The following is a 13,902-nucleotide window of genomic DNA, read 5'->3' on the forward strand; positions in this document are numbered from 1 at the left end:
ATGCCTGGTCCGGGTGGCGGTAGTTCGGGCGCGCCGGACTTTGCTACATTTGCTCAGCATGGCCCTGTCTCCATCGCGCCATCGCATGGGCCTCGGAGACACAAGACAACACGCGGTCTGCTAATTGCCAAGGGCCCTGAAGCATCCCCGCTCGCAGGCAAAGTGCCGCACTTACTGCTGCACGCGAAGATGTACGCCGCTGCGGAACGATACAAGATTGGTGGGTTAAAGGCATTGGCATTGGATAAGTTCAAGATCCAGCTGACACGGCATTGGTAAGTGTATATTGCAATGTTAGACCGGAGGGATTTTACCACTGTGTGAACTTGCCTAAACGAAACTGTGGGATCTCAGGAAACACGAACGATCATGCTGATTTTGCTATCATCAGGGATGCGCCCGAACTCGCTGAAGCGATCCACGTAATATTCATGGAGACTCCCGCAACAGACAAGGACATGCGTGAAGCTGTAGCAGACACGCTTGAGTGGCATCCAACTCTCCTCGACAAGCCTGAGATCGAGACGTCGATCATGGAGATCAATGGCTTAGCATATGAGTTATTGCGACGAAGTCGAAGGGCAGAACCGGAGTACGACTAACACTATGATGGACTCTCGAAAGCAAACAGAATACTGTGAGATTTTCACACCAGGTGAAATTGCTCTCCTTGTGGCTTGCGACATCCCAGTGTGATATACCTAGGTACTTCACTTCACACAGTGCCGCTCTCTTTGTCGGCTGATGAGTGATATCACCACCCTGCAATTCTGACCTGTGCAGAATCTCTCATGTTCAATTCTGACTATCGCGAACTCATTTGATCATCAATTAACGTGAGGATCATCAACATCATAGTGATTTCATTGCCTCATGCCAAACACACACACTCAGTGGAGCCATCACAGAGGCACTTGCAACCCTGGCCGACCGACACATTTTTAGGTTGCAAAGTACCTGCACGTTCATTCCAGGGTGTCATCAATAGCTCCGCCGACACTCAAAAATCGACACCACCAGGGTGAGGTTACTTTCCAAGCTACGACACGTGAATCGCAAGTCAAATTCGTGGGCGATGTCAACAGTCAAAGCAAGTGTCGCTCGCTGTTTATAATAGGCAATACATTGTCACCGTCCAGGTTTACGGCAAGTGGCCCATTTCACTTGTGCTTCTCATCCGCTCCACTTCCGTGCGTGCCTTCCCACATCTTTCTGTATGTGGTGGTCTGTTTACACCTTCCACACGTGTTGACGCCCATCACACTTACAACTTTGGAACGCTTTGATGTGTTTCTCATCTTTATGCCTTTTCCATCCTTTCACCTCTTTGTGACGAACTTCGCCTTCTGGTCCGCCGATCGAAGTTTGAGGCAATAACGTAATGAATGAACACTTGAGAGAAAGATTTGATGGTGGGCTTACAGGCCAGTCGAAGAGGCGACCGCATCAGCAGCAGCAACAGCAACAGTACGATGTGTGCGGCGATCAAGTCGAGGTCACATTTCTCCCGCCACGACTTAACCCAAGGATCGTGGAATATGAGGACCAGTACAAAACTGATAAGCACGATCAAGAGTGGTTGAACGCTCTAGAAGTCCCAACTTCGGCGGAATTGACGAGCGATGGCCCGAGAGGCCTGCCCTGCAACCGACTTACGGGCGCATGGTCGTCAAAAGGTTAGCCTTTCTACTGTCCTCTCTTGTAATTAACAGTTCTTGACGTGTGCTTAGAGGAGTATCTGTCGGCACACTACCGTCTTATACGAGAGCAAGCCGTTGGTCCTCTGAGAGACGCTCTCCTAGCCCTTCGGTTACGCCCGACTCTTAAAGAAGATGCGTTTCAAGGTGCTGTAGGTATCTACGACAGAACACGCGTTCTAGCCGTTAAGTTGCCGACTAGAGGCATAACTCTTCGTGTGACTTTCAGTTTAATCCGCGTCGGCAAGAGAATTATCTGGGAGCAATCTAAGCGTCTTATAAGCGGCAGTCTTGTGGCGCTGCTTCCCAAGAACGACCTGAACAAGGTTATCGTTGCTGTCGTCGCAGCTCGACCGCTCTCAAAACTCATTGAAAATCCGCCGGAACTTTACCTGTTCTGTGACAGCCTTGAGCTTGACATTGATCCCGCTAAGGAGTACTTGATGGTCGAATCCCGGTCAAGCTACTTCGAGGCCGATCGACATGTTCTCCGTGGACTTCAACACATGGCTAGCGAGTCATTCCCTTTCCAAGAGCACCTCATCGGTGTCCAAACGCAAGTCCACACTATCCAGCATTCCGCTCTCGATATCTCTCCAGTTTATGGAGACGAGTGTCAACATGTGTTGACCTGGCCTACTAATGTCACATGCGAGATGGACGGATCTCAGCAAGCTGGCCTCTGCCGCATAGTGACCAAGCGCCTCGCGATCATCCAAGGGCCTCCAGGGACTGGCAAGACGTATGTCTCGGTTGAAGCACTCAAAGTCTTGTTGGCCAATTGGCGTCCTGGTGATCCACCAATCATCATCCTCGCCCAGACAAATCATGCGCTTGACCAGCTCGCGCGTCACGTCCTTAAATTCGAGCCTGATCTTGTCCGCATTGGTGGTCAAAGCAAGGACGAAATCGTCAAGAAGCGTACACTGTTCGCAGTGAGCCAGCAACACGACGGAAGAAATCCGCCTGGTTGCCAGCTGAATATGGCTCGTCGAAAAATGGAAGCGCTTCAAAAGGAGATCACCAGTCTTCTTTCGCCGCTGCAACAGTCTGCCTTCCCACTCGACCTAGAATTACTTGGACCACAGGGTCTCAGCCTCTTGTCCAAAAATCAAATCGAGAGTCTCGTCACTGGCGCTGCTCGTTGGGGTCATTCTACACCATTTGCTCTCTGGCTTGGTGACTCCTTGAAGCCTGTCGCAAAGCAGCCTGCTGAACAGTTTGAATTTGAAGAAGCAGAACTGGAAGTTGATTACCTCAACGAAGCAGAGAAAGAAGCGGCCATAGATGAAGACGACAAATTTGAAACGCTCGAAGGACCAGAACTTCCAGTTCATGATAATTTCACTTGTCCTCGGACTCCTGGTGTGCCTGGAAGAACTTCTCCGACTCAACTGTTGAAGGTCGACGATCTTTGGGAGATCAGTGACGCACAGCGTCCAGCAGTTTATCGTCACATGCAAGCGCAAATGAAAGCCCACGTCTTCCAACAATTCCAGATCAAAGCTCAAACGTACAACAAGCTTGCTCGCCTTTGCAAGATTGGTCGCTGGGAGCGGCAGGAGAATGTTCTCAAGGAGCAGAAGGTCATCGGTATGACCACCACGGGGTTCAGCAAGAATCGGGCCCTGATAAATGCACTCCAGCCAAGAATAATTCTATGCGAGGAAGCAGCCGAAGTTTTGGAGGCGCCCATTGCTGTCACATGTGTGCCTTCACTTAAGCAATTGATCCTTGTCGGCGATCATGCTCAACTACGACCACACACACAGTACCGGAAGCTTGAGAATGAGCCACACTACCTAAATATTTCCCTTTTTGAACGCTTGGTCAACAACCAGGTAGAGTTTACTACTCTCAAAATGCAGCGCCGCATGATTCCCGAGATCCGACGCCTGCTGATGCCGATATATGAAAACAAGATCCGAGATCATGTCTCTGTCACAGAGCCTGCAAACCGCCCGCAAGTACGAGGCATGGGCGGTATAAACAGCTTCTGTTTCAGCCACGAATGGCCAGAGGCTCGAGATGAACTCATGTCGTCGTTCAATGCATCGGAGAGCAGCATGATTCGAGGTTTTGTCGAATACATGTTCCTGAATGGTGAGACTCAAATCACATGCTTGACCTTTTACAATGGTCAGCGAAAGGCTCTCGTGAAAGACTTTTGGAGCAGCAAGATCCTCCACGACTACATGCCCAAAGTGGTCACAGTCGACAGCTATCAGGGCGAGGAGAATGACATCGTCATTCTGTCTCTGGTCCGTTCGAACAACAAGAAGCAAGTGGGTTTCCTAGATAACGCCAACAGGGTCTGCGTAGCACTTTCCAGAGCCCGCCGCGGATTCTATCTTTTCGGAAACTGCGGGCTGCTCTTCGATGCTAGTGATATATGGAGACAAATCGTGTCAATTATCGCCGGTCATATGGGCAACGAAAAGCCGAAGCTCCGCCCGAATCGACTGGGTAAAGCATTTCCAGTGTTCTGTGAAGTCCATCACGTTGAGACACTTATTGCTGAAGCTGAGGATTGGAATAATCTTCAAGGCGGGTGCCAGCAGCCATGCGGAGCCAGTCTAACCTGCGGACACATTTGCAGCCGCCCTTGTCATCCATGTCCGCATGATATGACACCATGTATGCAATGCCCGCGAGGCGCAATTAAAATGGCATCAAGAACCCCGTCACCGACGAAGTTGACTCCCCTCAGATCGCCTCTTCCCCGTCCGGTCGCCCACGGCCATCGCCCGTCTCAAAGCTCGGTCACATCATGGCAAGATCTCGAAGGCCTGAAGCTGACATCGACGAACTCATCGAATGCAAGCTCGACGATCCTCGTAGAGATCGATGATGTGGAAGCGTCTGCTCCAGCCTTCCACTCGCGAGAGATTTCGCCAACGAGCAAAGGCTTTGGGGGTCGGCCGAGAGTCGTTGAAACCTTCCAGATCACGCGCGGCGGCGGATCCAGTGTTGATCAGTCTCGTCAGCCTTCTTTGCTAGACGACTGAGTTCCGGGGCGATGGTAATGAATTGTGGATCATGGGCAGGGCATTTGTTGTCGCGGTACGTGTTTTGTATCATGCGATTTGCTGCAATTGTGATCACGATTATTCTTAGTTTCACCCTCGGTTCTGCAAACCGGGTTTCAGTCGCTTGTCAAATGAAAAAAGAAATTCGAAACCTTGAAAGCTGCGAGTGGTGAAATGCTGTTTTCGCGTGCAGGATAGGACGTACACACGCGCGTCTCAACATGCTTACGTCGCTCGAATCCATGCTTCATATCTGTCAATTGATACACGACTGGGAATGACATAATTGAGGTCTGTCACTCTGGTCACGTCTCGTAATTATAGTCGACATTGGTATGAACCATTTCATCATGTACAGTAGCAGCAGAAGTGTTTGGCGATGTCCGCATCAATGCAAGTGTACCTGAGTAGGGTTCTTCCTGGGGCTATTTTGCTGCCCCGCGGGCCAAACTCCCGAGACATTCATGACGTCCACGGGTGCGTTGGACCCCGCGAAGATCGATTTGTGTGCCTGAAGCTTTGTCCATCGACACCATCGCGCATGCCGGACTTATCATAAGCTATCGTGCTACTGCTGCTATATCAGTATCCAGTGTAGCGATTGCTCGCGTGAGATCGTCACTTTTACCTCCGATATCCGTTCTTCAAATCCGGCATCCATTCGCCAGCAGGGCCACCATCACAGTCAACATGGCAGGCGATTTCAGATTATCGGCCGCCTTGCAAGGGCACGAGGAAGATGTGAGTGGCGAGTCCACACGAGCTTTGCATCGCCATGAACCCGATCCAAGCCATCTCGCTTGGGCCGCATTTCAGAAAGTTTTTCGTACACAAAGGATCTGACATCGCTGACAACCAGATCCCAAGGTTCGAGCAGTCGTTTGGCCCAGTCGCAACACCCTCTTCTCCGCCTCACGCGATAACACAGTCCGACAATGGCAATTGACCGCACCAAAGCCTCCAACATATGACGACTGCATCGTGCTCCAGGGATCACATTGGTACAACGGCATTGCATTCGCGCCACCATCAAAACAGTATCCAAACGGTGCCATCGCGGCAGGAGGCAAAGAAACGTTTGTGTTCGTCAAGCATGTTGGACAATCACTGGAGGAGGACCCCCACCGGTTGCTAATCGGACATGCCGGCAACATTACTTGCGTGGCATTCAGCGAGGATGGGAGCAAAGTGATCAGCGGAGGCTGGGACAGCCAGGCGTTCGTCTGGGATGTAGAAGCTGGGAATGTGACCGCTGAGCTCGAAGGACATGGAGGGCCAGTCTGGGGTATTTTGGTATATGATGCCAGATTCATCCTCACGGCATGCGCAGACAAGGTCATCCGACTGTTTGACATCAACGGCAAATCGCTCCAGGCATTTCAAGGCCACACGGATGTCGTACGATGCTTCGTCAAACTCCCCGATGGACATGCATCAGGCGCTGCTATTGCTTCGGCTGGTAATGACGAAGTCATACGGTTGTGGACTCTCGACGGAAAACAGGCAGCGGTGTTGGAAGGTCACAATGCGTACATCTATAGTCTGGCGATCCTGCCCAACGGCGACATTGTGAGCTCATCGGAAGACCGCACTGTGAAGATATGGCGAAATGCGCAATGCATCCAGACGATATCACACCCGGCGATTAGCATCTGGACCGTTGCAGCATGCCCAGAGACCGGCGATATCGTCAGCGGCGCAAGCGACAATGTCGTTCGATTGTTCTCGCGCGACCCTGAACGACAAGCCGATCCCCAGGTGCTCAAGGAATTTGATGAGAGAAATAGAATGTACGCGATTCCAGCAGAGACAGCGACGCAGGGTCAACCTTTTGAAAAAGAGACTCTACCTGGTCCTGGTACGTACAATGACCTGCAAGCAGCTGTGAGATAAGATGCTTATGATTGCGAACAGAGGAACTGCAGAGCAAGGTTGGGGATCGAGACGGCCAACAATTGTTTATTCGCGAGAACGACGGCAGCGTCACTGCACATCTTTGGTCGGCCTCCACTAGCCAGTGGAATCTGGTGAGTAAAGTCTTTATTCAAAATGTAAGCCGAAAACGAGCTGACACTTGCCTAGATCGGTACAGTGGTGTCCGGCGAAGGCTCTGGTTCATCGAAGAAAGTCTACGAAGGCAAAGAGTATGATTACGTCTTTGACATCGACATTGAGGATGGCAAGCCTCCACTCAAATTACCATACAATTTGACAGAAAACGCATGGGATGCGGCCAGGAAGTTCCTTGAGAGGAACGAGCTGCCTCTGTCATATTACGAACAGGTTGCCAATTGGCTTACAGAGAACACCAGAGGCGCAAAGTTCGGCAGGGACACAGCACCTTCACAGCAAGCCCCCTCTCAAGGCCACGATGCATGGGGTACCGAGAAAAGATACCGTCCTGGCGACGCAGGTCCAACATCATCTGGCTCTTTGCCGCAGCGGAAATATCTTGATATCATAGAAGGCAACCCCCTCAACGCAATCAATTTGATCTGCAAAAAGACCGACGAACTCAAAAGCAGTGGTGACATCACAGCCGAGCAATCTCTGCAGTCAGACGACGTACAGGCGCTGCAGGCTCTGTCCACTCAGCTTCAAAATAAGACGGACCCGAAACCGACTGCAGCGCAAACATCACCACTTTTCAAAGTCGCAACGCAGTGGCCGACCAAGAGCCGAGTGCCCGCTGTCGGTGTTCTCGCCTTGTGTGCTGTGTCACCTGATTTCGTCAATACAGCAAGCAATGGCACAGTCATAGAAACGCTCTCCTCTGCAAACCTATTCGCACCTCGACAAGAAACTGCAAATAATGTCGTCCATGCAATTCGTCTTCTGGTGAACCTCTTTAAGAGCGACCCCGGCCGTCACGTAATAGCGGAATCCTTCGACAACATCCTCTCTCTCATCCGACCTTACGCCACTGAACCCGAGTCTCCTGCACAAGCGAAAGCTCTCGCAACGCTGTACGTCAATCTGGCGGTCTTGTTAATCTCCGACTCCAAGCCATCGAATGCGACGATCAAGGCGAAGGCACTCCTGACCGACATCGCGGTCTTGCTTGAGTGTGAGAACCCTCATGCGGCAGCAGACGCCGAGATCCTCAGCCGTGCACTCATTGCGCTAGGAACATTATTGTTCTTGAGCGATCAATTCCGGAGAGAGCTCAAACCTGGTGTGGCGGGCAGTTTGCACTTCGTGGCCACCAAACCGCTAGCGAAAAGTTCCGAGATGGTGCAGAGGGTGTTGCAGGAGCTGAGAGACTTGCTACGGTGATTTTGTTTCCCGCGACACTGAATCGTCTCGAATAATCAAGCTCTAGGCTCAGAAAAGTTGTATCACAAGCATTACACGAGACATGAATTCTCGCGGTAGGGCTGGTCGTTCCTCGTATGCCATACATGTTTCACGACGTGGGTCTTAAACTGTCCTCACAAGTGACTTTGCCTGGATCGCATCGTACTATAAATATGCTATTGTCTATGACAAAATTTCACGACTCTGTGCAATGGTTGATAAGTTAATATTGGTGCCTTCGACTTGGGAGAGGGGCCAAGTGAGGAGGTCGTACTCGTATGTCATTCTCTTAAAGCCGTGAGCAACGGACAAGGGAATAGCGGAGATTTTACGCACGTAGCGGGGGTGGAATTGATGCGAACGCCTTTAGTTTGACGGACCCCTTCCTTCGCTTTTGCCCGGCAGTGGGAATTGTGGAGGTATTGATCGACGCGGAGACTGGGGGAGCGCACGTCACGCCGTCGAATAAATCTACACTTTTAATACTGATCACCTCGGCGCAGAGCGGCCACATGAGACGCTCTCGCGAATGAAGACGAATATGACTCCTGTTGTGTTGGGGGTCATCCCGATCCGTGATATGAAACGGCTGCCAGCCATTTCGGTTCCCCAACTCCCTGCATCAAGCTACGCTCCCACGTCAATAACGTTTCCCACCAAAGTGGCTTCACTCCAACATAGTCCTCCTACGCTATGTCTTAACAAGATCTCAATGGCGATAGCGCCGCCGCGTTTTGCGCTGGGAATCGGTGGTATGAGTCTCGTATCTATATGTATCCCCTCCGTCCTCTCGCGGGCAGCAGCGGCTGTTTCGCAAAGAGGCTCGTCGTCCCGTCGTACACGCATCGGCATCTCAAGCCTTGTCCATTCGCCCCACCGCGGCGCACCATGATCGTCGACACGCCCAAGAACCGGTGGATCATCCGGTCTGCTATCACCGGCTTCTCGTCATGGGGTCATATCTGCCTTTCGTACACCGTCGTGAACATTTGGCGATTCTGGCCGGACTTATATGATCATATCACGCCATGGAGGACATACTGCGCGCTGGAAGCTGGCTTCCTGTTGTGGTTCGTCTGGTACCGAAGAGTCCTTCAGCGTCCTGCGATACACCCTCTAAGCCGCACCAAGGAGGAGCGCAAAGCCCTCTTCGACAAGCTCCTCAGTGAGATCCATGACCCAGTCCGCTTCCTACGCGGCTGGTTCAAGGGAGCCGAAATTCGAGATATCGGTGTGAAAGAGCTTCAAGAATTCCTGATCTGGTCATTCTGGGACGGCAGAGTGGAAGAGGTGGACGAAGACGAACTGCAGGAATACTTCGAGCGGGTTCAGCAGATGTCGCCGGAGCTGTCTTTCCGCGAAGGTTCCAGCAATGCAAAGGGGTTGCGATTGTCCATTGATCCCTTTGAGATCGAGTCGAGGTGAGTAGAGTATCGGCGATCGATCCGGGAGGCATAAATACTGACCATGAACCAGGACACTTTTGTGGTATGGGCTCATCATGGGCATGGACACCTGGATGTTCCGCATCTTCTCGCAAAAAGGTTACCAATATTTCGGAACCGCCACAAATCGTACTATCTTCCCTCCCAGAATTGGAACATTCATTCAGAGTCGACCTACCGTAGCAAAGAAGGTCTCATACTGGATTACCCGCCCGCATACTTCGAAGACACGACTCCCGATCGTTTATTTCCACGGCATTGGTATCGGCCTCATCACCTATGCACAATGGATTCAACGCCTCGATGAAGCTCTCAACCGTGGTCATGGACCAGACGACCAAGTCGGCATTGTCATGATGGAACTGCCCTACATTTCTTCTCGTCTATCCTATCACTCAATTCCTCGACGAGAGGTGCTACTTCGCGAATTTACCACAATCCTGGATCATCACCAAATTTCCAAGTTTGTCCTGGCTGGTCATTCTTACGGCAGCATTTTCAGCACATACATCTTGAGGGATCCCAAGCTCTCATCGAGAGTCGTTTCGTCGCTATTGGTCGATCCTGTCGCTATCATGCTTCACATGCCCGATGTGGCTTATAACTTCACCGTGCGAGCGCCTACTGGTGCGAACGAATGGCAGCTTTGGTACTTTGCATCGAAAGACCCTGGTGTCGCTCACACTCTCGGAAGGTTAGTATTATCTTGCTACACAGTGCTCGCGAAGCTTGAGCTAACAAGAATTCTAGAAACTTCTTCTGGTATGAAAATGTGTTGTGGCGAGACGAGATCTTCAACCTCATCAAGAAGAACAATCTGAATATCACAGTTAGCCTCGGCAGTGACGACTTGATCGTCGATGCGGAGGGCATCGGAAACTACCTCATGGCAAACAAGATTCCCGATCCCGTCCTCGTGGAGAACGAGGCCGGCGTCAAAACCATGGAGCTTCAATCGGCCGGCGGAGGTACGGACAGCTGGAAGAACAAGAAGTGGACCGGCAAGGGTCTGGAGATTATGTGGTGGCAAGGCGTCGATCACGCCAATGTTTACAAGACACACGAGAGTAGCGAGGAGCTCATCAAAGTCCTCGTGGAGTATTGCCGGAATGGCTCGAGCAAGAAGGCGTGATGCTTCAAGTGCTTATACTCAACATTTCTTTTATTACCCATATATTCAAGATACCTCATAGACGATGAAATTTACCATGAAATCTACAGCTCATGTTTGTCTCAGCACATGCCCTTTTCCATCATCAATCATTTCTACTCTCGTCGCCCATGACACATTTGCTGTTGGAACCGCAGGGCGTTGGCATGGTCTGTGCACCAACGGTAGGATGCTGGTCATCATCGAACGGTGATTGTTCCGATGAAGCGGGCAAGTCGTGTGATGTCCATCACAACATCAGATGTGTCAAAATCATAATCATCAACAAATATATTTCATCGGGGCTTCGTTCCCCTGCAGATTTGTATGTTCGGTCAATTGCGAAAATGTCATACTAGCCTGGTCGGGACTTTGGGAGCTCGCCAGGTTCGGAATTTTTCAAGGTCTCCGAACCCTGGCTTGACTCACGCTGGCACAAATAAAAGAATATCTACGACACAGAGAGATCGGTCACAGTTCATTCCATTCACAACGATCACTTCTCGTAATTTGATCGCGAACATGGCGACCTCACAATCACAATCGTCTGCGCTGGACGTCGAACACATCACTTCACAGCTTCAGAATGTTGGCATCTCCGACTTGCCCAAGATTGAAGGTGTCCCGCTTTACGTTGAACACAACCCCGTCGACATCTACCGAGCTGTGATTATTGACCATGTCCACAGGATCACAGGTGTGGAACATCCCATCATCAACAATGCCGTTCAATGGACGCAGGATCTCAAGAATGGCGATCTCATGTTACCCGTGCCTGCGCTTCGACTGAAAGGCAAGAAGCCGGATGAGCTGGCAAAAGAAATTGTTGAAAAGTTTGATTCGCCACTTTTTGAGACCCCGACGATCGAAAAGACCTTTGTGCGCTTCTTCTTCAAGGTCGGGCCTCTGGCCAATTTTGTCATCCCCACCATTCACAAGCAAACCAGTGGGTATGGTTTCAACTCAAATCTCGGTCGTGAGGACCCTTCAAACCCTCAAAGTCGGAAGAAGAAGGTCATTGTCGAATATTCCAGCCCCAACATTGCCAAAGAATTCCACACTGGTCATTTGCGAAGCACGATCATTGGTGGGTTTCTCATCAAGATGTACCGCCTTGCAGGCTGGGAAACGCTTTCTATGAATTACCTCGGAGACTGGGGAAAGCAGTACGGTGTCTTGTCTGAGGGGTTCGAAAAGTATGGCAGCGAACAGGAGTTAGAGAATGACCCTGTAAAGCACCTTAACGACGTCTACGTCAAGATCAACCGGGATAATTCAGAAGAACAGAAAACTGCCAAGGAGCTGACAGAAGCAAAGGACAAGCTTGAAAAAGTCAAGAACCCGCCCAAACCCCTGAAGCCTGCCAAGGGTAAGGAAGCGGAAGCACCTCCGGCGGCACCCTGGACCGATGCACAAGAGGCAGAGCTACAGGAAGCCATATCAAAACTGGAAGCAGAACAGCAGCGCCTGATCGACCTCCCGAGCATTGACGAAAAGGCCCGTCGGTTTTTCAAGCGAATGAGTGATGGCGATCCGGAGGCACTGAAGAACTATGCTCGTTTCCGTCAACTATCAATTGATGCTTATATCAAAATGTACGCACGTCTCAACATCACTTTCGACGAGTACAGCGGTGAATCTACTGTCAAGGAAGAAGACATGGAGAAGGCTGCGACTGTTCTTTCTGAAAAGGGCATCAGCGAGGAGAGTAAGGGTGCCATCATCGTTGACCTTGCGAAACACGGCGCTCCTACTCTCGGGAAGACCCTGGTCAAGAAGCGAGACGGCACATCGCTTTACCTCACTCGCGACATTGCTGCCAACTATGAGCGCTACGAGAAGCATAAATTCGACCTCATGGTCTACGTCATCGCTAACCAACAAGATGTCCACGTCAAGCAATTCTTCAAGATCCTCGAATTGATGGGTTCACCCTACAGCGAGGTCGTTGCCAAATGCCAGCATGTCAGCTTTGGTATGGTCAAGGACCCCAAAGGACAAACCATGAGCACCCGAAAGGGCACTGTTGTCTCACTCGCCGACAGTCTCGACTCTTGCAAAGATTTCATGCACGACGTGATGCGTAAGAACAAGGAAAAGTACGAGCAGGTCGCGGACCCAGAGGGAACAGCCGACATTCTCGCCATCTCCTCAATCATGGTGCAAGATTACAGCGGCAAGATGATCAACGGCTACAACTTCGACATGGAGAAAATGACCTCCTTCGAGGGCGACACAGGCCCCTATTTGCAATACTCCCACGCGCGCCTGTGCTCGATGAAGCGCAAGGCCGACGTCCCCGAGAGCGCATTCGCCACTGCAGACTTCAGCCTGATAACCGCCAAGGAGGGCGTGCAATTAATCCGATCACTCGCGCAATGGCCTGACGTCTTCCTCAACACCTACAAGACCAATGAGCCGATTACTGTGCTCGTATACCTTTTCAAGATGACGCATCTGCTCAGTTCATGCTACGACGCGCTGGACCGCAGCAATGGCAACGCCAAGACGCTCAGCGTCATGTACGCCGAGAGCCCGGAGAAGAAGATCGCCCTCATGGCGATGTACGAGGCTGCTCGGATCGTGTTGAACAACGGTATGAAGTTGCTGGGTTTGTCGCCGGTGGAGCGTATGTAGATTTTCTTCAACAGTTTCCGGCTGTAAAGACTTCGAGACGAGGAAGCGGAGCTGGAGGAGTTGGAGTGGAATGAAACCACGTCAAAGACATGAAGTGGACACTTGGCCCAGGAACCCATAGGTGGGGGACCATAGCAATGAATGAATAACAGAAATTTATGCCGACTCATTCCCAAATTTCCATTCCCTTTCACGGCAAAACATGCCTCACGTCCACTACAAAGCGAAATTGGCTTGGTATTAGACAGGGAAGTGGACTACCCACCGCCCACCATCACAAAATCGGATCAATGGATCCGACTAGTGGATACTGTGCAGGAGAGGCATTACCATGCAGCGAATCTTCCTACTGCATTTTCGTGCCTCGCCCTTGTACACATTCACCCAGCCTATGTGTCACTGCGCTGACGGACTGTAGATACACATAGGAAAGGACGTGCTTCTCTCTCGTGGGCGATGATTCCCATATCGTAACGGCATATCGGGATGGGAGGGAATTCGTGAGGGAGTCACTTGCATGATCTGTCGTGAGCGGAAACATATCAGATCGTGGTGAGGTTTGTCGTCTCGTTGGTCTGGCAAACTCCAGGTCTGTCACGTTCCGTGAATGACATGGTGTTATAAATGCACAGAGTTGTCTTCCTCTC

General features: G+C 51.1%; 5 protein-coding genes across 5 annotated transcripts; all 5 read left to right on the forward strand.

The window, feature by feature from the left end:
• On the forward strand, positions 1–602 carry K489DRAFT_320774 (uncharacterized protein; the record flags this gene model as incomplete). The annotated part of the gene is made up of 2 exons (XM_033601488.1): positions 1–275; positions 392–602. The coding sequence occupies 2 exons, from the start codon at positions 1–3 to the stop codon at positions 600–602; spliced, it is 486 nt and encodes a 161-aa protein (XP_033459439.1).
• A 703-nt stretch (positions 603–1,305) lies between these two features.
• K489DRAFT_381161 (uncharacterized protein) lies at positions 1,306–4,879 on the forward strand. Its single transcript, XM_033605051.1, has 2 exons — positions 1,306–1,676; positions 1,731–4,879. The coding sequence occupies exons 1-2, from the start codon at positions 1,382–1,384 to the stop codon at positions 4,703–4,705; spliced, it is 3,270 nt and encodes a 1,089-aa protein (XP_033459440.1). The 5' UTR covers positions 1,306–1,381; the 3' UTR covers positions 4,706–4,879.
• A 390-nt stretch (positions 4,880–5,269) lies between these two features.
• On the forward strand, positions 5,270–8,208 carry K489DRAFT_381163 (PFU-domain-containing protein). Its single transcript, XM_033605052.1, has 4 exons — positions 5,270–5,467; positions 5,594–6,584; positions 6,641–6,753; positions 6,809–8,208. Exons 1-4 carry the CDS (start codon positions 5,417–5,419, stop codon positions 8,000–8,002), a joined length of 2,349 nt encoding a protein of 782 aa, XP_033459441.1. The 5' UTR covers positions 5,270–5,416; the 3' UTR covers positions 8,003–8,208.
• Positions 8,209–8,911: 703 nt separating this feature from the next.
• Positions 8,912–10,600, forward strand: K489DRAFT_320694 (uncharacterized protein; the record flags this gene model as incomplete). The annotated part of the gene is made up of 3 exons (XM_033601478.1): positions 8,912–9,444; positions 9,500–10,162; positions 10,219–10,600. 3 exons carry the CDS (start codon positions 8,912–8,914, stop codon positions 10,598–10,600), a joined length of 1,578 nt encoding a protein of 525 aa, XP_033459442.1.
• A 540-nt stretch (positions 10,601–11,140) lies between these two features.
• Positions 11,141–13,255, forward strand: K489DRAFT_389271 (arginyl-tRNA synthetase; the record flags this gene model as incomplete). The annotated part of the gene is made up of 2 exons (XM_033606492.1): positions 11,141–11,950; positions 12,038–13,255. 2 exons carry the CDS (start codon positions 11,141–11,143, stop codon positions 13,253–13,255), a joined length of 2,028 nt encoding a protein of 675 aa, XP_033459443.1.
• Between the last annotated feature and the right edge of the window lie 647 nt (positions 13,256–13,902).

Source organism: Dissoconium aciculare (assembly GCF_010015565.1).
Source record: "Dissoconium aciculare CBS 342.82 unplaced genomic scaffold K489scaffold_7, whole genome shotgun sequence".
Lineage (NCBI taxonomy): Eukaryota > Fungi > Ascomycota > Dothideomycetes > Mycosphaerellales > Dissoconiaceae > Dissoconium > Dissoconium aciculare.